Source organism: Engraulis encrasicolus, chromosome 3, assembly GCF_034702125.1.
Source record: "Engraulis encrasicolus isolate BLACKSEA-1 chromosome 3, IST_EnEncr_1.0, whole genome shotgun sequence".
Lineage (NCBI taxonomy): Eukaryota > Metazoa > Chordata > Actinopteri > Clupeiformes > Engraulidae > Engraulis > Engraulis encrasicolus.
In genome coordinates this window covers 48,065,196-48,087,957 of record NC_085859.1, presented here as the reverse complement: position 1 = coordinate 48,087,957, position 22,762 = coordinate 48,065,196, and the positions used below count along the sequence as shown (strand labels likewise).

Sequence of the window (22,762 nt, the reverse complement as noted above, 5' to 3'; positions counted from 1 at the left end):
ACGAGCCCCAAGGCCTTCTCTCATGTTGCTCTTTGTACTTGCTCTGTAGGCCTATCGTGTGTCTTGTGGCACATGGTGCTGTGATTTATGTTGTACTATACATAATGCAGTAAATATTCAATTACACATTCAGTTGTTTGTGTACAGTTTGTGTGTACGCTGAGTCACACAGAGCCACACACAAGCCACAACGCCTTCTCTCATGTTACTACTTTGTACTGGCTCTTTCATATTCTTTTCTTGGATGTCGTTTGCTTTCGCCCATTTTTTTCCTCAGTGGACATTCTGTGTAACCCTTCTCTCATATCTTCTTCGTTTTATCCCTCTCTCGATACCATGGGCTACTGTTTGCATTCTAATCCGTGTCCCCAACGTATTCCCTCTAATGTTCTGTACTGGTACACCCTGCCCTCGTCTTTGGATGAATTATTTTTCCACATGCACCTTTTCCTTTTTTTCATTTTTTTCAACTCCTCTTCACCTTCAAAACCTTCATTTTCCTTGCCAGGACTGCTTGTCTCCCACCTTTTGTCATCTTCATTGTCATTCAGTTTCCTCTTTTCATCCGGGGAATGAGTTTCACAGGACCTGAAAGAGATTGCCGAGAGAGGCTGTGAGGGGGCCACTGGTTGCAATGTGGACTCGGCGAGGGGACCGTGGCTCAGTGTCCAGGGGATAGGCATGCTCTACATGCACTGACTCCCCTGCCAGTGACACTGAATTAACCCAGGGGATACCAACTGCTCTCTGACTGGTCTCTGTAGTTGCGTGTGTACACCCACGTGCACTCATGCGCGTGTTGAGTGTGTGCATGTTGGACAGACACAAACAAACACATACATGCGCGTGCACACACACCCACAGACACACACACAGCTACAGACAGACAGACACACACACACGCACACACACATTAGACACTCATTACACACACACACACACACGCACACGCTAGCTTGTCACATCTGAATGGTAGCCGCCTGCATACAGTAGGCTGGCTGCCAGGTCCCTCAGCACACACGCACGCACACACACACACACACACACACACACACACACACACACACACACACACACACACACACACACACACACACACACACACACACACACACACACACACACACACACACATCATGTACCAGGGCTCCAGACTAACTTTTTGCACTGGTTGCACAGACGCACACACACACACACGGACGCACACACACACACACACACACACACACACACACACACACACACACACACACACACACACACACACACACGGACGCACACACACACACACACACACACATGGACGCACACACACACACACACACACACACACACACACACACACACTCCCAGCAGGCCGAGCCGGGGCACCTAGCTAATGCATTTCCACCCTGCTTAGAGAGCAGGCACAGCAGCAGAACAAAGCTTTCTGCTGATGGTAAACTCTGTGGATGGCGCTCCCCCACTGCCGTGTCTCATTCAATCCAGCTCAGAAGCAAATTACCGGAGCAGTAGGAGAAGTGCTGGAGTGGCAGCAGTCTCACATACAAACACATAGTCACATACACCTGTGTGTACACACACATAATCACAAACACAATACACACATACTGTACTTTACACACATCCAAACACACACGCATGCACGCAGGTGCACACACACACACACACACACACACACACACACACACACACACACACACACACACACACACACACACACACACACACACACACACACACACACTCACTATCTCTCTCTCTCTCACACACACACACACACACACTCACACACACACACACACACACACACACACACACACACACACACACACACACACACACACACACACACACACACAAACACTCTCTCTCTCACACACACACACACACAAACACACACACACTGTACACAAATGTTCACGCTCATGCAGGCACTCACAAAGACTCACCTGTAATCCTTTTCACACTTTTGGCAGCGTAGGCGCAATCTGCCAACTACTTACTATGCATCTCACTTTCCGTTCTGTAGCAAGTGATACCAACATATTCACGTTGAGCTGAAATGGAATCTACAGGCTAATACATTTCCCATGTGGGTCTTTGAAGTTTCTTGAGTAGATGGGTGGTGAGTAGCCGTATTTGTGTGTGTGTGTGTGTGTGTGTGTGTGTGTGTGTGTGTGTGTGTGTGTGTGTGTGTGTGTGTGTGTGTGTGTGTGTGTGTGTGTGTGTGTGTGTGTGTCTGTGTGTGTGTGTGTGTCTGTGTGTGTGTGTGTGTGTGTGTGTGTGTGTGTGCACGTGTGTGTGCACGTGTGTGTGCACGTGTGTGTGCGCGTGCGTGCGCGCGTGTGTGTGGTTGACTCAAAGTGTTTTGTCACTGGAGATTACCCAATAGAGTGCTGGTGTCTGACTGGATGCACTTGTAATGAAGAGAGGTAATAATAAGATTGGTTCAGAGCAGTGTTGGTGCAGCGATGGGGAAGTGGTGTGTGACAACTCATATCAGCAGGAGGAGCACAACAAGCTCCCGGTAGGGAGGGAACAGAGCGGCGGGATGGTGGATGGGAGTAGGGATGCACCGATACCACTTTTTTGAAAACCGATACAAGTACAAGTACATTAATGTGTGTACTTGCCGATACCGAGTGCCAATACTGATACCTTTTACCACCAAAATACAATGAAAATAAATGCATGGCCTTGTTTTTTTTCCACCTGTGATATTTTTATTGTCCATTTCCATGTAGATTTAAATGTTAGTAAATGTATGAGGTGGCACTTTTTTCCATGCTGCTTTCAAGTCCACAGAACGTGACAAGATTTTGCATTGCTTTGGGTAACAGCAGTATCGTTCCTGGTATCGGCAAGTGCTTGACGAGTACGAGTAGGAGTATAATGAGCAGTATCTGGTGCCGATACCGATACCAGTATCGGTATCGGTGCATCCCTAGATGGGAGGGTTTGCCCTTGTTTGCCCCCCGCTGTGTGTCAGGGAAGCCATGATGGTCTGATGGAAATTGAAGAATTGAAATAAAGAAATAGCTAATAGGTGATAGGAGTGATAGGTGGTCTGCAGATAGACTACAAAAGATTCCTCCCTGGGGAGGTATCCTGTCAGAAACGTGTTAATTCTCACTTTTCATCCTTCCTTCGAGGTGTTGATAAAGCACTTCAGTCCCACAGTGCTGAGTGACGATGTACCTCCCGAGAGTCAACATGCAGGGCTGCTGTCAGGTTTGACCGGGCCCAGGACAAAATAATGTCAATGGGCCCCCTTGCTCCATACATACAATGTAATGAGTCTGCAATTCTGGACCCCCCGCCTTTTCCCTGGGCCTGGAACAAATGGCCCATTTGTCTCCCACCCTGTCAGCAGGCCTGTTCCCATGTATCTCCACATTGTAGACTCTTTTTGGCCGTGACATTTCTGTATCTCGAGCAGTAGTGGAAGAGAGGAGCGTTTTTTTGTGCGTGTGTGTGGCTTTTTCTCGTTATGTACATTCTTTCAAAGATGAAAACATGTTGACGCCCTGAGAAACATTTTATTCTTGGGAGTAGAGCATGCCTGTCGTTCATAACAGCTACTTCCTCTCGTCTGACACTAATTAGAATGGCCTTAGTGCTTTTTCTCTTTTTTTCAAAGTGATTAATTTCATCAGCGCTTTTATAACAGTGACACTAATAACTCGGATCAGTTATGTTTTTTCTCCGGCAATCGGGAAGGAAAATGAAAGCAGCCTGAATAGCCCACATTAAGGCCACATCTCAGGGGTTGCAGATCAGATTAGGGCTGAGAGAAAAATCAATATCACGATTATTTCCGTCAATATTGATATCATAATATTTTTAGACATTATTTCTTTTAAAGACAAATTGATTGTGCTAAACAATTCACAATCTCCCCTCCCTTCAGCAGTTGGAGTGGAGGGCCATGGAGAAACACACAGTGTTCTGCGTGCGTGTTGGGTTGCAAGTCTGCTTTGTACTCGCAATGGCTCAAGTGGAGGAGAATGCACTGCGCTTAGCATCACCTACCTTTTGGCAGTATAGACAAATGACAAAAATATATTTTTTAAATCGATATTATGAAATTTTATATTGTTTGACAGCAATATTGAGATCACAATACATTGCACAGCCCTAGATCAGATTGTGATTTAGTCCTTGAGAAGAAGGTCATAGTGGAAAGGTGCTCGAGACCTTTTCGCTCCAGCTGTGATGGATTGTCATTGAGAACAGGTGGGGGTGACTGTTCCCTTCTGCTACACCTGCAATAACTGTCACCTCGCTCTCATTTTGAGTTATGATGTGACACGCGTCCCAGGGTTAGGAGTGACATAAGGCATAGATGAGCCAAGGCTTCCTGGTACCTCGTTCCCTGAAAATGGCTTTGTATGACCGTGTCAGCTACAGGTTTGACATGGAGCTGAATATACGTAGTAGCCTGGCCTTAGCCATTTGTAGGCTTTCAGTTTGGGCATTGCATTGCAAATTGCACTTCATACTGTAGGTTTATAAAGTAGGTTCTCAAAATATTTGAATGGCAAGAATTCACACATAGATGAAAGGACATCTAACGTCACTTCCAACAATAAAATGCACAAGTTAAAAAAAATGGCGTTATAGTCATTTTGCAATGAAGCTCAACCCAAGCCAGCCAATCAGAGAAAAGGGGAAGGGGTGTGATGCACCAATGACAAATTACAAAACGAGCGCATCACATCAATTGTATCGTAAGACCAGCTTGTCAATATAGTGCTGTGCAGGACACAGTTGGATTGAAGCAGCTGAGAAGGCTGACAGAAGATGCCATTCAGTTTCTGTATAGACCATCGATCCTTAACTGAGCCCAGTGCTAGTGGTAATGGACATGGCTCTGAGCCCGGAAATAATGTTTCAGCTTCTCTGACCTTTTGCCATTGATGGCTAACACCCAGCGTGTCTGTCTTTGCTAACTGATCATCGTTTTCCGCTGTTCCCCACTGATAAGAGCAGGGTTATCTTCTTCAATCATCTCTGTGGGAGTATTACTCTCAGGGTGGACATGCACAAGCACAATCACACCAAAGGGATCAACGTTGGACAGAAATAGACAGATGCTTTTCTCTTTTTCCGGAGAAGTACTTTATTTGTTTCTCCTGAGCATGATAAGCTTGACATTTTCGAGACAAAGCACACATGGGCTCACCTGAATGGGGCTGGTTTTGTATTGTGTTGCTGTTAAAACTTAATGCGGTCCATTTCCTCTGTTTTATTTATTTATCTAGACAGCCCTAACCAGCTGAGACTGCAATAACACCACCGTGGCTCTCGATGTGCTTAGATGTTGTTGGGCTTTTTTTCAACTGATTTCTTGCTTGTTTGTTTTCCCAAAGACTGTTCGTGTTTTGTTTTGTTTTTTTGCTATCGTCACCATAAATATGTGAAGGAGGCGCGGAGAGCGCTGGAGTCGGCGGTCCACAGATGGGATACATTACTAAGCCGACGCTCGGGCGTAATTAGCCGCGTCGCAATCACGCCAGATTATACCGTAAATCTGATGCCACGTCTCCTCCACATCGACGTGTGTGTGTTTGTGTGTGTGTGTGTGTGTGTGTGTGTGTGTGTGTGTGTGTGTGTGTGTGTGTGTGTGTGTGTGTGTGTGTGTGTGTGTGTGTGCTTGTGCGTGTGCTTGTGCGTGTGCTTGTGCGTGTGCTTGTGCTTGTGCGTGTGTGTGCATGCCTGTAATTCATGCACATACTGTATGGAGCACAAAAGAAGGAAAAATAGTGATTCATGGGTAACACAATGAGCCCCTAATTACGCATATTGTGATTTAGTTGTTTTGTCTTGTTGTCTTGGTTATTTTCTGATTAATGACAAAAGCAAGCAAGTGCAAAAACACTGCTTTAATGGCGTGGTTAGGGTTAGAGTTGGGTTTGGCTTTGGGGTGTGTATGCGCGCGCGTGCATGTGCCTGTGGTTGTGGTTGTCTGTGTGGGTGTGGATGTATTTTGCGTGTGCGTGTGCGTGTGCTTTCCACTGGGCGTATATCTAAAAACACATGCAACCAAGTAGGGCTGCATGATTTTGGAAAAAATCATAATCACGATTATTTTGGTCAAAATCGTAATCACGATTATTAATCACGATTATTGATTTTTTGCAGATTTTTTTGAAAATTATAACAAGATGAAATATAACCAAGAATGAATTATATACGGGATGAGCAAAATAAAATGAATTGTAGTAATTATGTTAAGGCATGAAACTTTCTGACCAGAAACACCAGCCTGTCAATATGTTCTGGCTTTAAGGACGCTCTCAAAGGACGGTCACTATTGCCACGATTAAATCATGATTGAAATCACGACTTCGATTTCACGATTTTATCACGATTTTCTATTATTTTCGATTAATTGTGCGGCCGTACAACCAAGCATCATATCATGCTGTAAAGAAGACCTCTGATCTGCTGCAATCACACTGGTCGTGTGAAAAGCCACCAATCCGCTGCTACATCTCAAACGTACAATGTCATTATGAGCACTGACCCTTGTCCAACACCCTCTCACTGCCTCATAGTGCAGGACTTCCCAACTTTTTCACAAATGTTCGGGGCCTACTTCTGACCCAATAAACAATAAAAGTCAAATAAATAGTCAACAGCAACACGCACACAAATATTTTGTGTGATTTTTAGAAACCAATTTCACGGTCCACTTGGAATGCCTTTGGGACCACCGTTTGAGAAGCACTGCAATAGTGCCTTCATGTGCATTAATGCTGTGGAAAAGCGTTTCACTCTTTAGCATTGTTGGCTTGTGTACTGAACGCAGCGTAATGTAAAATAAAACCGTAGGAAGGTGGTGCCGTCTCCGTGTAAAGCCCATGTGGTGTGTGAAGGCGCCCGAGAGCACATGTGTTGCAGTCAGGGCCTCTGACAGCTTTGGCTGGGCTCGGGACAAAGTCATCTGAAAGGGCCCCAAATCTGATACAAACAATGTATTGAGGACCCATTTCTGGGGCCCCTGTCTCATTGGGCCCGGGACAAGTGACCCCTTTGTCCGCTCCTTTCAGCTTCCCTGGTTGCGGTATGAAAGGCCTGTGACCTTTTCACATGTGATGTGCCCAGCAGGTGCTTTTGTTTACCATTTGTTTTCACTGGACCCAGCAGCTGGGTTGTTTTGTCTCTCTGTTTTCTCTGTCTCTTTCATTCTCTCATTCTCAATCGCTCTATTTTTCTGCTTTTCTGTCTCTCTCTCCGTCTCTCTCTCTCTGTGCTCGCGTCTGTTCATGCATGCATATGTGGGGCACAATGGGAGTTCCTAGCACAAGACACAGAGGCAGAACTCATTCTTATTCTACATGTTTTAAAAAAAAATCAAATCAATAAACGGCGTACTCTCTGTGTGACCCCATCAGGCGATCGAAGATGGCAACCTGGAGGAGATGGAGGAGGAGATCCGCCTGAAGAAGCGCAAGCGGAAACGGAGACACAGCGGCGACAAGGAGGCCCGGCGGGAGAGGGAGAGGGAGAGGGAGAGCGGCGAAAAGGCCAAGAAGAAGCGCGGCCGGCCTCCCGCTGAGAAGCTCTCGCCCAACCCCCCCAAACTCACCAAGCAGATGACCGCCATCGTGGAGACCGTGGTCAACTACAAGGACAAGTGAGTCTCGCCACGCAGGACAGCAGAACATTCATCCAAAACAAGTAGCAAATGAGAACAGTTGAAAAATATATATACGGTACGGTACGGTAAGATATTAAAGACGTTCTCAATGCAGAAAAAAAATAAATTTAATATGATATTAAAATATAATCATGATATCACAGTGTCAAAAAAATATATAAAAAAGAGTAAATTAGAAGATATTAAAAAGACAGGTGTACCTGTATATGTAATCCAAAGTAAGTGTTAAGTGTAAGTATAATCCAAAATAACTCCGTGGCCTCTTCCTGCAGATGGGCCAACTGGCTCCATTCACTCTTTGCTGAAAAGATAATTAGATCATTTTCTTTGCTGAAAAGATAATTACAATGGGGTATAACAGAGACTCTGCATAATGGGTTAATTCAGTCAAAATTAGTTTTCCTCTTCAGTCATCCTGCAGGTTGGAAGTGAAATAGTCTCTCGTTGAGTTAACAACCCTCCCCTCCTAGCTTACTCAGTGTATTTACAGCTCCATTGAGCGTGGTAAAATGAATTTAGGACATCACATTAACTTATTGGTACAACACAGCAGGTGCTTTTGTATCAGCAATATACTATTATGTGGTGAGAGTAGAGCTCACAGGCATGTTAAGGTTAGTGTGGCGATTAGGGTTAATTGTTGGTTAGGAGAGCTGACTCAGATGAGAGGAGTCTCCACGCGCTACTTGAACATTGAGAGAGATGGCCCCGTTCCAGTAGCAGATGGCAGCTTGTTCCAGCATTGGGGAGCAAAGAGGGAGAACAGTTTGGAGGACTGGGATTGCTGTGTGCGCACATAAGGCAAGGCCAGTCAGTCTGTGTTGAAGGATCACAGCATGGGGCAAGGAACATAGCTTCAGTATAGCCTTCATATGCGTAAGTTGGAGTGCCACCTCACGTAGCTTTGTAGGCTAGAGTCAAAGCGTTGTGCTTAATTCAAGCAGACAGCGGTAGCTAATGCAGGTCAATAAACAGAGAAGTGACATAGGCCCTTTTGGGCTGACCCTCTTGCTGCCTTTTTCATGTTATTGAACCACTGAAACTTTATGAGGTTGAAAAAACTACTCAGTGCTGCTTTAACTGTGGTAGAACTGCACTCTACTGTAGGTGTCCTCGCTGTCTGTGTGTTGTACAGTAACACCCTTGCAGACCTGAATGGCTGTATGAAACATTATTACTTTGGCCAGCAGCTCTTGCACCATTTACAGTGTGATCTATGATGCTGCCGTCACACCAAATCCATTAAGAGCTCCTCCATCACAGTTAATAGACCATATGTAGCCAGAACATCAATCTTGACTTGACATTTTACTACCGGTCGCTGTAACTTTAACAATGGCGCTTTTAATTGTCAGTCCATAGGACTGATTTATACGTGTTGGAACATAATAAGGGGATGTGTGATCGGGAGAGACTAGGCCGTACACCAGAGGCTCAATAAATCAGCCTCAGTAAACGGCCGGTCTAACCAGAGGTGACAGCTTGGTGACGGCGTAAAGAGGGGAAAAGTAACCACAGCAGATATTTTTCTTCATCTAGTTCTTCTGAGACTGAACGTCCCATTCCACGTCCCTCCCTGCTTTCCCCCAGTTGCCTGTCGCCTCAGGGGGGGGTTTTAAAAATTGACATAACAATCCCAGGCTCACTCTCACTACGGTTTCTGCCTCCTCACAACACGGTCCCTGAACCTGGAACCAGCACTTGCTTCACTGCTCATCATCAGCTGATGTCTCAAGATTCCTCCATACGTTCCTCTCTTTTTCTGTCTTCCTTCCCTCTTCCATTCATTCTTTTTTCTTTCTTTCCTTCTTTCTTTCTTTCTTTCTTTCTTTATTTCTCTCTTTCTTTCTTTCTTTCATTCTTTCAGTTTCGTCCAATGTTGGTCTGTGGTCTCTGTCACATTCCTTTTGCATTTTCTCTGTCCCCTTGTTTATTTGTTTGTTTTCTGGGACAGCAGAGTGCGTCTGAATTTGCTAGTAGAATTTGGGTACATCTGAATTTCCTACCCTGTTAATGATTTTCTTTATTCAACATCATCAGTACTCTGTGCTGTGCACTTGCCATGGAGACAGGGATGAATTATTCCAAATGTTGGGGCCACTGCGTTCTGCGTATTGTTTCAATTATATTTATGTTCATTCATTTGTTCTTTATCTCTAGTGTCTTATTTCCGGCATAGTATTTACCCCGTGTTAACAGACCTCCCTAAGAGCTCTCAACACTCCTTCAATTATTATATCTCCTCCCGCCGCCACGCTGGAGAAATTAAATAACCGGCCGGGTAAAAGAAAAAAAAAGACGGCCGGTGCTTGCTTGTCTGTCTCCGTTTCATCTTGGCTCATCTGCATTACAAATGTCTTGGGCCGAAGAAAACCGTGACATAACAAGCGTCCCCGAATAACACCGAAATGTGTATTTGTTATGACCGAGACGTCTCCTCCGTTCCATCCTGAAACAATTTAGCCCAAAGGCTGTTTACGAAATCAAACTAATCAGTAGCGTTCCGTCATAGGTCATGATATGGCTGCAGTGCAGTTGGCAAAAAAATCGGCTGTGGTTGGCTGATGTAAACAGGAGGTGCTGCTTGAATGCGGCCCAAGAGGCATATTCAGGCTCTTATTGGTGCCTTGGCGAATTCCCTCCTCGGCCACACGTCACATTAGCTAGGGCTGGGGTTAAGGCTAGTGTTCGGGCTAGCCCAGTGTGAAAGATGATGCAACAGTGCATGTGTTGGAGTACACATATGCATAAACACACATTACATTTATTACGAGTACAAGTGCAAGTATTTTCCCCTTGGGATCAATAAAGCCACTCTATTCACTATACATCTCCACTCTACTCTACATACACACATACACACATATCCGTACATTCCTACAGTCCATACCAGTACATAATGTATACGTACTTGCATATAGTACGTATACATGGATACATACTTGCATACATTGCATGCATGGAGCTCATGTGGTTTCCTTACCCTGTCGGTGTCATCACAATTTATTCTAATTTAGTAACTGATGCAGCACATCATTGTCCTTTTGATGGACGTCTTTGATCATTGTCCTTGTGACGGACGTCTTTGATCATTGTCTTTATGACAGACGTCTTTGTGAGATGTATGCCGTGGCACTGGCTTGCAGGCAGTAGGGGTGGGTATTGGCAAGGCATTGCGAGTCATGTACTAATGTTATGCATTGCGATATTTGCTTCATTCATCTGAAAAAATACAGCTGATTTATCATTGATTAATTTTATTCAAGCATTTTAGCATCTGGGAGAGAGCTTCTTTTACAGCAGAAATATGACCTACTCTCTACTGAACAAAATGAACCATTATCAAATTCAATATATTATTAAACAATTGATTATCATTAATCGATGCAGTATATCCTTACAATAAGTATGCGATTCATTATCCTGAATCGATGCAGTATATTATAAAAAATAAGTATCGCCATGCATTGTCATGAAGATTTTTTTGCACATCCCTATCAGGCAGGGTGCTTGTTGTGGTGGCAGAGCAGGCAGTGTCAGTGAGTGATTGAGCAGCTCAGTGGGGGGGTGACAGAGGGTTGTGTCCCCCTGGGACCAGACAGGAGCGGTGGTGGCGGTGATCGCATCAGTGCTGACACCTCCTCAAATCTCCAGAATTGGGCAAACACAACCTCCTGGCACATCTGACTTAGGCTGCCCTGGACGTCTCGGCGTCCTCAGGGGAACAGCTAACAAGCCTTCCTCACTGATGGAGCACAGACAGGCACGTGTACTACACACACACACACAACACACACAACACACATACACACAGGACAGCTGAAACCTTTGACCAGGCCCAGCACAAAGTCGTCTGAAAGGGCCCCCCAGCCAAATGCATACAATGTAATGAGAACCCAATTCTGGGCCACCTCTCTCCCTGGGCCTGGGACAACTGACCCCTTTGTCCTCCCTGCTGGCACCCCTGCATACACACTTGTTATTCAATGTCCTTACTAGAGAAAATCGATGTGTGCATCTTAATGCGGAGCACCTGGGGAGTTTCTGTTGTACACACTGTCCCCATCTCCCCCACTGGGCCTTGTCTTATCTACAGTACCTTCAAAGTTTCACTGTTGCCAAGTATAACTTATCTCAGACATCTTCTTCCTCTTCTGTCAATCACGACAAAGCTTACCCAGGCTCTCTTCCCAGGTGGTGGGGAGTTGTCTGGGTTTTTGCCGCAAAGACGCTTCTCTGTGGAACACAGGATTGACATATTTTTTTCATTGTTCTGTCTGTTTCTCTTTCTTCCCCCTCTGTCTCTCTGCTGTCTCCATCTGCCCATCTCCATCAGTGCTGGACGACAACTTAGTGAGGTCTTTGTGCAGCTGCCCTCTCGCAAGGAGCTCCCCGAGTACTATGAGCTGATAAGGAAGCCGGTGGACTTCAAGAAGATCAAGGTAAGCTTCACCCACCACACCACATTACACAGTAATTCACCAGCGAACTACTGCTGCTGCTGGGCCGGTGGGAAATAACTGCATTTCCATGTTGTCTGTTTGCATAAAGCCTTAGCTGTCTGTGGAAAGTACTGTTTCTTTTTTTAAATTGTTTTTTTTGGGGAGGGGGATTACCTTTATTTAGATAGCACAGTGAAGCAATGACAGGAGGCGAGTGGGGAGAGAGACACGGGCAAAGGGTCAGCAAAGGACCCGGGCCGGGAATAAGATCCGTGTCAGCCACGTAGCAGACGAGTGCCCTACCTGTTAGCGCCACGGTAGGGCCGGAAAGTGCTATATATTTCTGGTGGTGTGATGAGTGAAGACGTGGTGTGTGTGTTTGCAGGAGCGCGTGCGTAACCACAAGTACCGCAGTGTCAGCGACCTGGAGAAGGATGTCATGCTGCTCTGTCACAACGCGCAGACTTACAACCTGGAGGGCTCACAGGTAAGGCTGTCAGGGTGCCTGCGTGTGTGTGCGTGCGTGCGTGCGTGCGTGCGTGTGTGCGAGCGTGCAACGGCTTGCATGCATGTGTGTGCCTGCGTATGTATGCACATGTGTTTGTGGTTAAATGGTGTGTTTGTGTAGTTGGTCATGGATGTCGCAATACTTTCTTTTTTACTCATAGTACCACAATATATCAGCTTCCGCTTAATTAGGCACAGTATTTCAGCCAGAATACTGATTAGAATTTCGAATGAGAAGGTTTGCATCATTCCTGATTATTTTACTTTTTTTTCAGTTTTGTGGGCAGAAATGTGGGCAGAAACAGTCTTGCATAAGCCACATTTCTGTTGAAAACAGTGGAAAGTGGCTTCAGTCCCTCTGCAATATTCATGAACTGTCAAACTCACCGGGTTAAAACACAACCCCAGGGATGGCTATTGTGTATAATGTATTCCCTTGGTGCTTTTAGACTAACTAAACAGCTCTTCATCATGACAGAAAGCAGACACGCAGACTGATATTTATGAGCCTTTTTTTTTGCCTGTAGACAGTTCCCCTCTACGACTGTTTTACATCTTCCACTAGTTTCACACATACCCTGACAAGCCAGCCCATTTGGACTACTTCCTGATTTATAAAGCAGTTTAAATGGGCTGGCTTGTCAGGCTGGTTAGCGCAACCCAAAGCTCCCACCTCATCGTTTCTCCTCCTCCCTCATATTTTGTGAGCAACCACCCTCTTGGGGAGTCCTGTCTAATTACCCCTTCTCCAAGACTGTCCGCAGACATGAACTGGGATTTGTTTCGCGATTGCAAATGGTGTGGCCCTGCCGGCAAAACAAACAATTGGGGATTATCTCCCCCTCTAATCAGCCCTGTTTGTTGCTGTCATGATATGCTTTGCTTTGGCTCTGGTGCAGCAAGAGCCCTACAGTTGTATCACCACCACCAGAGTCAACCACACAAACTCAAGCCAAATAACTCGCATATTGTGCCTAATGAAAGCCATCGGGTTCAGCTCAACAGCGCGGCTGCACCCCTCTGTGCAACGGAGACTAGGAGGAGAAGACTAGGACTAGTGGCAGAAAAATCAATAAAAGTGAATTTGAGGTTGAAGACAGTCCGAGCCCTTTGAGTGTTTTGAGGTTTTGCAAAGTTCATGCGATGACGTGCCCCCGGAGCAAGACCATACGCCCTCCCTCATTTCTTGTGAGGGCACATTTCCAGCATTCGGAAATGATTCTGAAAAAATGAGGTAGGGCATGATATTGAACGTGAGTGAATCTCACAGTGTGTCATATTTTTGCTTGTTATGTTGTCTTCAAAGTTCTGCGATATCCCTACCAAACTAATAGCTTAGCAAAATTCTGTCGGGAGTAGAATGAAGTGCCCATTGTTTATCAAAAAAGTAGCTTGAAAGAAGGCTCAACTGCCGCTACACGTGGGCAATTTTAAAAGTCCTTAATGGACATGTCATAATAATAAAGACATTTTTAATTATACTTATTGGAGTGCCTTGGTGAAGAAAAGTTTTTTCTCTTTTCAAGCAACTTTTTTGATATTGAACCTTGAACCAAAGAGCACCCACAAGAATACTTTTTTTTATCTTTCTAAAGGGACTGAGCACGCCTCTGACTTCCAAACATTGCCCATTGTTTATATTGGGACTAGTAATAATAATTATGTTTTATTTGTTATATTGAGCCTTTCAGAACACCCAAGATCATGGTTAAGACAAAAAAAAGTTACGAGCAGTCAATGGAGACAAAAAAAAAGTACAGTGGAATCCGCTTATAGTGGTCACGGATATAGTAATCAACCGCTTATATAGATCAAAAAGCTTGGGACAGAATCATTTCTATACAAATGCTGTTTAAATAATTCGTTTACAATGATCAAAAATCCGCTTATAATGTTCATTTTTGTCATTTTATGAATGTAAACATGTGCAAAAATTATTGAAAAACTCCGTGTAGCTACATGTATTTATTTTTTTACTCCCGCGATTCCTTTCTCGACGTCTGCTTCTGCCCTATGCCAGAGAGGTTTACTGCACGAGACTCCACTCGCCACTTTTCCGGGTGGTAGCCTACTCTAGGGGCGCCAACCGAGGAGTGCAAACTCCATACAGTGAATGGGCTGCGCTCTCCCGACAGCACCCTAGTGAACTGCAGGCATGGCTCGACTAGTGAGTGGGGACGCAACCCGTTTACATAGAACCTCTCTGGTGATGAGGCTGTGCACACATGCCTCTGTCTCGCTAGGAGTCGACACCGGGCAGCAAGCACGTGAATCGTGGCTCTCATATTCTGGGAATGAAAAACATAGGCTCTTCGAGACGTATGAAAAATTACCAAAAACGAGCCAATTAGATGTTTCGGCGAAGCTTGGCATTCCTCAGGAGGCTATGTGTTTAAACTGCTCCAGGCTGCATCTCCCCACGAGTCCCTCCCACTCCCCCTCGCCCTTCTCATCTCTCCTATGCCAGCAAGCCCAGCGCGACTCTCCCAATTCCAACCAGTTCTTAGCGTGGCTTTTTTAAACTGTGTCAAAAAAAAAATCACGTTGTAGGCTAGGCTACTACAGTACTGTACAGCAGGCTATGCAACAGTGTGTTATTTATCGGTGTAGCAATTTGAAGTGCCCAGTCTAGCGGCGTTTTGCATGCATAACCTGAATCACACTGTGCAGAAACTCGCCAGAAAACGTTTGTGGAATGGGAACTTTACAAACTTATTTGACATCATAAGAGATGACGACCCGTGCGTGATCTATGCTTTGAAATGCATATAAGCCTTGTCTTTCTCAGCGCTCTTTTTTGCCAGACAGGTAGAGACAAAAAAAGAGGTGAAAAAATACAAATTCGGTTTTAGTAATCAACCGCTTACAGTGTTCAAATTGGCCCGGCCCAACGTGACCACTATAAGCGGATTCCACTGTATTGCAATATGGCTCTTATCCTGTCCAAATGCAGATGGAAGGAAGCAAATTGATTTACCTAGCTCATGTCAATAATAAGATTGTCTGTGGTGTGTGTGTGTGTGTGTGTGTGTGTGTGTGTGTGTGTGTGTGTGTGTGTGTGTGTGTGTGTGTGTGTGTGTGTGTGTGTGTGTGTGTGTGTGTGTGTGTGTGTGTGTGTGTGTGTGTCTGCAGATCTATGAAGACTCCATCGTGCTACAGTCTGTCTTCAAGAGCGCCAGGCAGAAGATTGCAAAGGTGGAGGAGAGCGATGATGACAGTGATGACGATGACGAGGAGTCAGAAGCCGAGTGTAAGAGTTTTACACAGCATTTGTCCTGTACTACAGTGTTTCCCAACCTTTTTTATCTTGCGTACCACCTAAGCCTTTTTGTCATACCATGAGTACCCCCTCACTCATGCTCTATATCCCAATGTGAGTATGCTCCATACATTTTTTCATTTTTCCAAGTACCCCCTGCAGTGTGCTTGCGTACCCCTAGTGGTACACGTACCCCTGGTTGGGAAACACTGCTGTACTACACCCTGTAAACGCCTTTCAAATTCACTGAGGACATGACTTAAGCCGGGCTGAAACTACACGTCCCTCGATTTTGTGTCTGATTTTGACGTCGGGGTGCGACGCACACATGAAGAGAATCGCAACTGTCAATCTCATCCCTGATCGCAACCACAGAGACAATGCCCGATTCCACTCGCGAATATCAAACAGTGTTTGATTTCTACCATTTGCGATCTGTGACGCGCATGACGAGGAAATCTTGCCCGACAATTGGTTGCGATGATCCTGGGGGGTAACGTTCCACCGAATGTCGTAAGGGGGGTTTTCAGCCAAGAATCGGGCCAATAGTTGTGTAGTTTGAGCCTAGCTTTATGTGCTACACAACCATGTGACGTGTAGATTGTCTGCAGTTATTGTACTGATTCTTTCCTGTACTCTGTCAATGTCCTTCAACTTGACTGAGGACAAGACTTTAAGCACTATACGACTATGTGACGTTTGCAGATGGCACAGCTTCTGTAGTATCATTATTATATCAGCAACAGCAAAAGACCTTCACATCTCAACCCATTGCTGCAATAGCATGTTCATGTCTCTAGATTATTTTTCACATTATCGTTATTGGAACAACTTGTATTTATTACACGTCATTGACCTTTCACCTACTGCTAGCATATTATGTCCTGGTGACGGCCGTGTCTTCTGTCCTCAGCCAAGTCAGTGAGGGTAAAGATCAAGCTGAGCAAGCGAGAGGAGCGCAGCCATGACAAAGGGAAGAAGAGACAGAGTCGTGCCAAGGCCAAGCCTGTCGTCAGCGATGAGGACAGTGACGAGGAGCCCGAGGACAAGGTACGTGTGGAGTAGGCCTCTGACTGAAGGCAGACAATAAACTGCTGTTGCTGTGTGCCGACTGACCAAGCGTGGCAGAAGCAGAATGGACTTTGTATAGATGGTATTGTGTGTGTGTGGGGGGCTGGCTGTCATTGAGGTGCTTTGAGCGTCAGAGGTGTGAGAAGAGAAGTTTAATTTCAGTTAACTTTATGGTTATGAGTTATCATGCAGTTCAGTGGTAATTAGAATGTCTATATTTGCCAAACGTGCCTCAAACACAAGCTTTTCCTGACTGAACCTTAAAATGTTTTAAGTTATAAATACTATCATTATACGGTACATATCTGAAAAAATTCTAGCAGATCTTATGGGCTGTAAATGGCCAACTCTTACTGAGAGATATTTGTACTATTGGGAGGGAAAGTGGAAAACAGCGATCCTAGCGGTTACGTTCCAAACACCAGGGTGATCCTATTGAAACTCCCATAGACAAGTTTTTAAAAAAATCCCACAAAGATATGACTTGGAACTATAACACCAGACACATTTTTCAGCGTACACAATAGCATGAACTACTACCTGTGAAAATCTTAACCCTATACTGCACGCATTATTATCCCATCATGGAAAAAAATCTTGCTGTGGTTTTTGTCACATAAAATGAACTTCTTAAGACATATTTGCAATTTTTTTCAAAAAAAAGTTTTTTTGGGGGGTACTTTTAGGTTTGTTGCCATATGGCAACACTGTGCAGTTACGGAAAGGATCCAGTGTACATTTTTACTCCAAGACCAAACAAGGGTCATACAACATTATGGATTATTTTATAGGAATGTAATTGTTTTTTCTCAGAAAAACATTGAAAGTTTACCCACAAGTTCGAGGGAGTTATTTAACACATTTTTGCCATTGAGAGAACAAGTGAATACTGTTTATTATATCCACGAAAAACAGTATTTCAGTGGTATTACGTTGACCAACCACCAATGAATATATTAGGTATTAACACAATATCTGTGCATAGATTTGCACAAAAATGTGTATGGTAACTGTCTATAATATGTACATGAACTGATTTAATTTCGGAAGCCAACACTTTCAAGATGGCCGACATCCAAGATGGCCGATTTGCGGGCCAGGCATCTTTCAACATAACTGACAGTTTATTTGTCATAACTTTTGAATGGATGCTTGGATTTACACTAAACCTTGTGTGATAACACTCTATAATGAGTAAATAAGCCATGTAAAATTGTGAGGCCAGTGCTTTCAAGATAGCTGACTTTCAAGATGGCTGACTTTGAAGTTGGCAATCTTTCGAGGCGGCCTACCTTTTGTTTACGCCACAATTTTTCAATGGGTGCTTGGATTTGCAGTAAATCTTGTGTGTTAATAATAAAATTGGTTTATGAGCTGTTTGAAATTTGGATATTATGCTTTTAAAATGGCTGACTTTCAAAATGGTTGACTTTGTACAACATTTTTTGATCGGGTTGACAGATTTGCACAAACGTTGTGTGCTAATTAACCTATTTATAACAGAAAAATGAAGTCAAAACATTTTGGAGGCTTAAAATGGTCAAGATGACAGTAGCTTCATGCTCTAATCTGGGGTTTGGGGATTTTTGTGGTATACCTTTGGCAGTCTGGGGAAGCTGCATAGGCCTTGTTCGCTTTTCTGCATGTACTCAGAGTGAAATCTCATAAAACAGTTCTGTACACCTATTATAAAATTTGTAATATTCATTACAGACTGCCATTTACATAATTATAAATATTATCAGTTATCAATCATTCAATCAATAAATTAATAAATTAATCAATCAATTAGAATTGGGTATTTGTATCAATACACTTTCCCTATTGACCGTCTTGTTCCATTACCGCACAATGTTGCCGTATGGCAACATACCTATTTTTCAACATAAAAAGGAAATAATTTTTAGTTGAAAACAAAACAAATGGTGAAAACAGATCATGACTAACTATAGATCATCCCAATATTTTTTTAAATTTTGTAAATATTGCAAAAAGTGTGAAAAATCTTGGCTAATGCCAGAGCAATCTGTCAAGGAGACACATTCATGTACAGTGAGGGAAAGAGCGAGCCTGGGGTAGTGTGTGGTGTCATGTGATGTCAACAAACCACATAATTGGATAAAACAAGGCCACAGTTTCAATATGAAAACCAATCAGTGTCTATTATTTATATTTAAATACCAGGAAATGTCAAAAGAATGGTATGTTGCCATATGGCAACACCGTGCAGTATAGGGTTAAGAAAAATACAAATTGTGCCAATCTGGTCGGAAACGGACTGCAGCTCCCAGCATGCTGTGGTTCGCGCCTCGTTGACAACACAGAGAAACAAATGAACGCGAACGAACGCAAGTTCTTCGCATATCTTCACATTCTTGTAATCCTATGAGTTCCACATTGTCTTCTTATTACACATATATACACGCGATCATTTTGGTATGGTTTTAAATTCTCTAGTAGATATGATGGCTTCTGTGGTGACGAGTAACCACCTCTCTGGCTCATGTTTGGCTATGCTAATTTGGCTATGCTAATTACATGGAGTAAACAAGCCACACATGCCAGTCAGTGTAGTTCTGTATTAGCTTTTTAAAGAATATTAAAATCAGCTCAGATCAGTGAAAAACCGAACATTTTACCACCTGATTCGATAAAACGGGCCAACATGCCCATAATATGACTGCCACTACTTCTACTTCGTCGTCAGGGCCGAGATGTAATTTTTCAAAGAAAAAAAACATTCATTTGTTGCAGGGGGTTGGAACGTTGCCAGCAGGGGGCGATGAGATTACTTTCCCTCCCTAAACAGTAATGACATTGTTAAAAGTCTCTCTGTTAGCGTTATTATCTCCTTTATGCAACTTGCAGTTTAATGAGTGAGAAAGATCTTGTTCTGCAACTTGATCCATTCAAGCAGAGCTTTTTGATATGCGGCTACATTTCAAAATGCTGTTTGTTTTTGGATTGTGTGATGAATATGGATTCCGTGTGGGTTGAATAATGAGTTAAGTTGGAAAATGGATAGCTTCATTAATCATCAAGGGAAAAGCTGAAGACATAGTTTTTAGGGTCTCTTTTTCTTTTGTTCTCTGACTTCTTTCTTTTTTTCTGTGTTTCTGCTCCCTCTGCACAATAGTAGGAGAAAATGTAAGTCGTTTGAAGTTTCATAGTTTTCATACTAGAGATGACATTAGATTCATGTCTTGGAATCTCTGTGTGTTGTTACTGTTTCCGTCTTCTCCTTTCCCCTTTTTTTGTGGCATTCAGATGCATACATTTGTAGGAAGCAGAACTCAGCGTATCTATCTATCTATCTATCTATCTATCTATCTATCTATCTATCTATCTATCTATCTATCTATCTATCTATCTATCTATCTATCTATCTATCTATCTATCTATCTATCATTAGCTTATTATGATTATTTACAGACGAATTCTCTTGCATGCTGCAATAAATGCATTGACAATATTTTGAACTACCATAGGATGAGTTCAAAGGGGTCACATTTCATATTTAGCACTAACCCCTAACCCCTAACACATTCACTGTGAATTCATGGAAAAAGGACCTTAGGTCATGAACAAGTCCTGGAAAAGTTTTCTTTGGAAAAGAAACTTTGTCAGTCAAACAAGAATTGGGAACCCTGAGAACTGGTAATTGAATGCTGTCACTTCCAGAAAAGAATGATGGAGTGGTTTTGTTGTGTTGGTTTTTCAAAAATAAACTTTCCATGGTGTTGTTAAGTGCCATAAACCTCAACTGTTTTGTGTGTGTGTGTGTGTGTGTGTGTGTGTGTGTGTGTGTGTGTGTGTGTGTGTGTGTGTGTGTGTGTGTGTGTGTGTGTGTGTGTGTGTGTGTGTGTGCAGGACCAGTCGGACGGGAGCAAGAGTGAGGATGAGTGAGGAGCAAGACGGCTGATGCCTGACCTCTCTATCCATCTGCCTGACTCGTTGCATCATCTGTTTGTTCTATTGCCCCCTCCCCCCTCCCTCCCTCCCTTACCTGCAGAATCCACACATGTTCATATCCCCCAAACTGTTTGTATTCCAGTGTTAGTTTGCTCATGTGTGAAGATGTGTGAACAGAGTATTCGGCGGGGTTGTGAACACAGTATTCACACCTGACACTAGCGACAGCCAAGGGTGCCCCGCATGCAATGGGAAAAGGCAGCACCCAACAGGGCTATGGATTCATATACAGTACATATCTACCCAAGCTCCTCAGGGGCTGGCAGATGCATTTAGAACACCTGTACATAGTTCAGCTTCATCAGTACTTGAAAAAGTTTAAAAAAAAAAAAAAAGCTTGCAAAAAATAGGAGTTTTATTTGTGGTTTGATATATGAATGAAGAAAAAAAAAGCCAGCGTTTTTAAATATGCATAGTGTATACTTCAAATATTTTATAAGAAATGAATTTATCCCAGCAGTATAGTTTTGGAGGATTTTAGCGAATGAAATTGTGTCAAAGCACCCCACGTTCCCTTCTGTGGCCCCTTAAGGAAGGGTTTTTATCTGACGATTGTACACCTGCATTCATTTTTAATTTGGCACGCCACAGCTGTGGCGTCTCAGCAGTCAGGCTGAGGCCGCCCGAGGGACGGCTTCTCAATGATTCAAATCGGGCGGCGAAAAACAGATTTGTCTGTTTCTGTCTGATAACAGCACTTATCGACTCAGCTCATTGTTGAATAACCCAATGCCTCGTGGCTATGGATATTTTTATACTTGTGTGTTTAAAGAAGAATCGTTTTCCTTTCTTCCTCTTGTATGGCTGAGTGTATTTTCAACAATTACCCATTGTTTTCCTTCATATAATATCGCTAACAATACTCTTCAAAAAATGAGGGACGTTTCTCATGATAGTCTGCTCCTCTGTTAGTTTTGGTCATACTTAGCCCTGAGCGAGCACTTACTCTTTTGCCTCAATGTTTTGCTGACTTTTGCAGTATTGTTGCCAACTGTGTGTCTGCTCTTTTTTGACGCGTGTATTTTGGATGTGAGGCCTGTTCTTATCATCCCTCTGTATGTGAAAATTGATCTTTTCTTTTGCTTTCTTTGCACAACGTTGTCTTTGTGGTTGTATTCCCAGCACCCCAAAGCAAATAAAAAATCTGTCTAAAATTGATGAAGTGGATGTCTATTGTGCTTTTTCTCTCTCACCTTACTGCCACCATATCAATGCACATACCGGTGTCAGAGCACTCTGTCTGAACGTCTGGAAAATTAGACAACCTTTGCTGACTACAAGGCGCTCTGAAATCGTTTCACTGAAGAAGCGTACCGTCCTGACACTTGGAAGATGGACATTCAGCTGTCTCCTTGTGGTTTTGGATGTCTGAGGGGATGTTGGCAGAGCAGATCGGTCCGTCTCTAATGCTGCACAACCTCAAGTGACCACTGGGGGGCGCTCCTGTGGCCTTTCCCACGAGGAACCAGAAGTGGCTTCTGCCCACCAGGAGATCAAACGCCCGTCCCTCTGTTCTGCTCATTTCCCGCCATATGAATGGAACCAAACTACTGTAAGCTAATTCTGTTGGAAGGAAAAGGCCAAGTACAGCACACACACGTAAGCGTACGCCCATACACCCACTGGCTCGGCCATGTTCTTGGTGGCAAACTTTGAAGTCAGGGACTGTGTGGATGGCAGTAAGCCTGGGAAGAAAGAGATAAAGTGGAGGGTAATCTAGCCCTCTCATCTGGAGATGTCAGCTGGAAATATTCAGGTGCCAGCACAATCCCCTGCTTTTCTGTGTAGCTTTTGCACAGGGGGAGGGGGCTCATCAGAAGCAGCACACTCCCCCACTGGTGA

General features: G+C 43.8%; 1 protein-coding gene across 2 annotated transcripts in view; it reads left to right on the top strand.

Annotated features, from left to right (window-relative positions):
* The window catches only part of smarca2 (SWI/SNF related, matrix associated, actin dependent regulator of chromatin, subfamily a, member 2), an 87,879-nt gene extending 65,801 nt beyond the window's left edge, over positions 1-22,078 (top strand). For both annotated transcript variants that reach the window (XM_063195560.1, XM_063195559.1), the window contains exons 29-34: positions 7,404-7,645; positions 12,006-12,111; positions 12,497-12,598; positions 15,751-15,868; positions 16,791-16,927; positions 20,819-22,078. In XM_063195560.1, the coding sequence (XP_063051630.1) occupies positions 7,404-7,645; positions 12,006-12,111; positions 12,497-12,598; positions 15,751-15,868; positions 16,791-16,927; positions 20,819-20,854 (741 nt within the window). In that variant the 3' untranslated portion in view covers positions 20,855-22,078. The remainder of the gene's footprint in view (positions 1-7,403; positions 7,646-12,005; positions 12,112-12,496; positions 12,599-15,750; positions 15,869-16,790; positions 16,928-20,818) is intronic.
* The last annotated feature ends 684 nt before the right edge of the window (positions 22,079-22,762 follow it).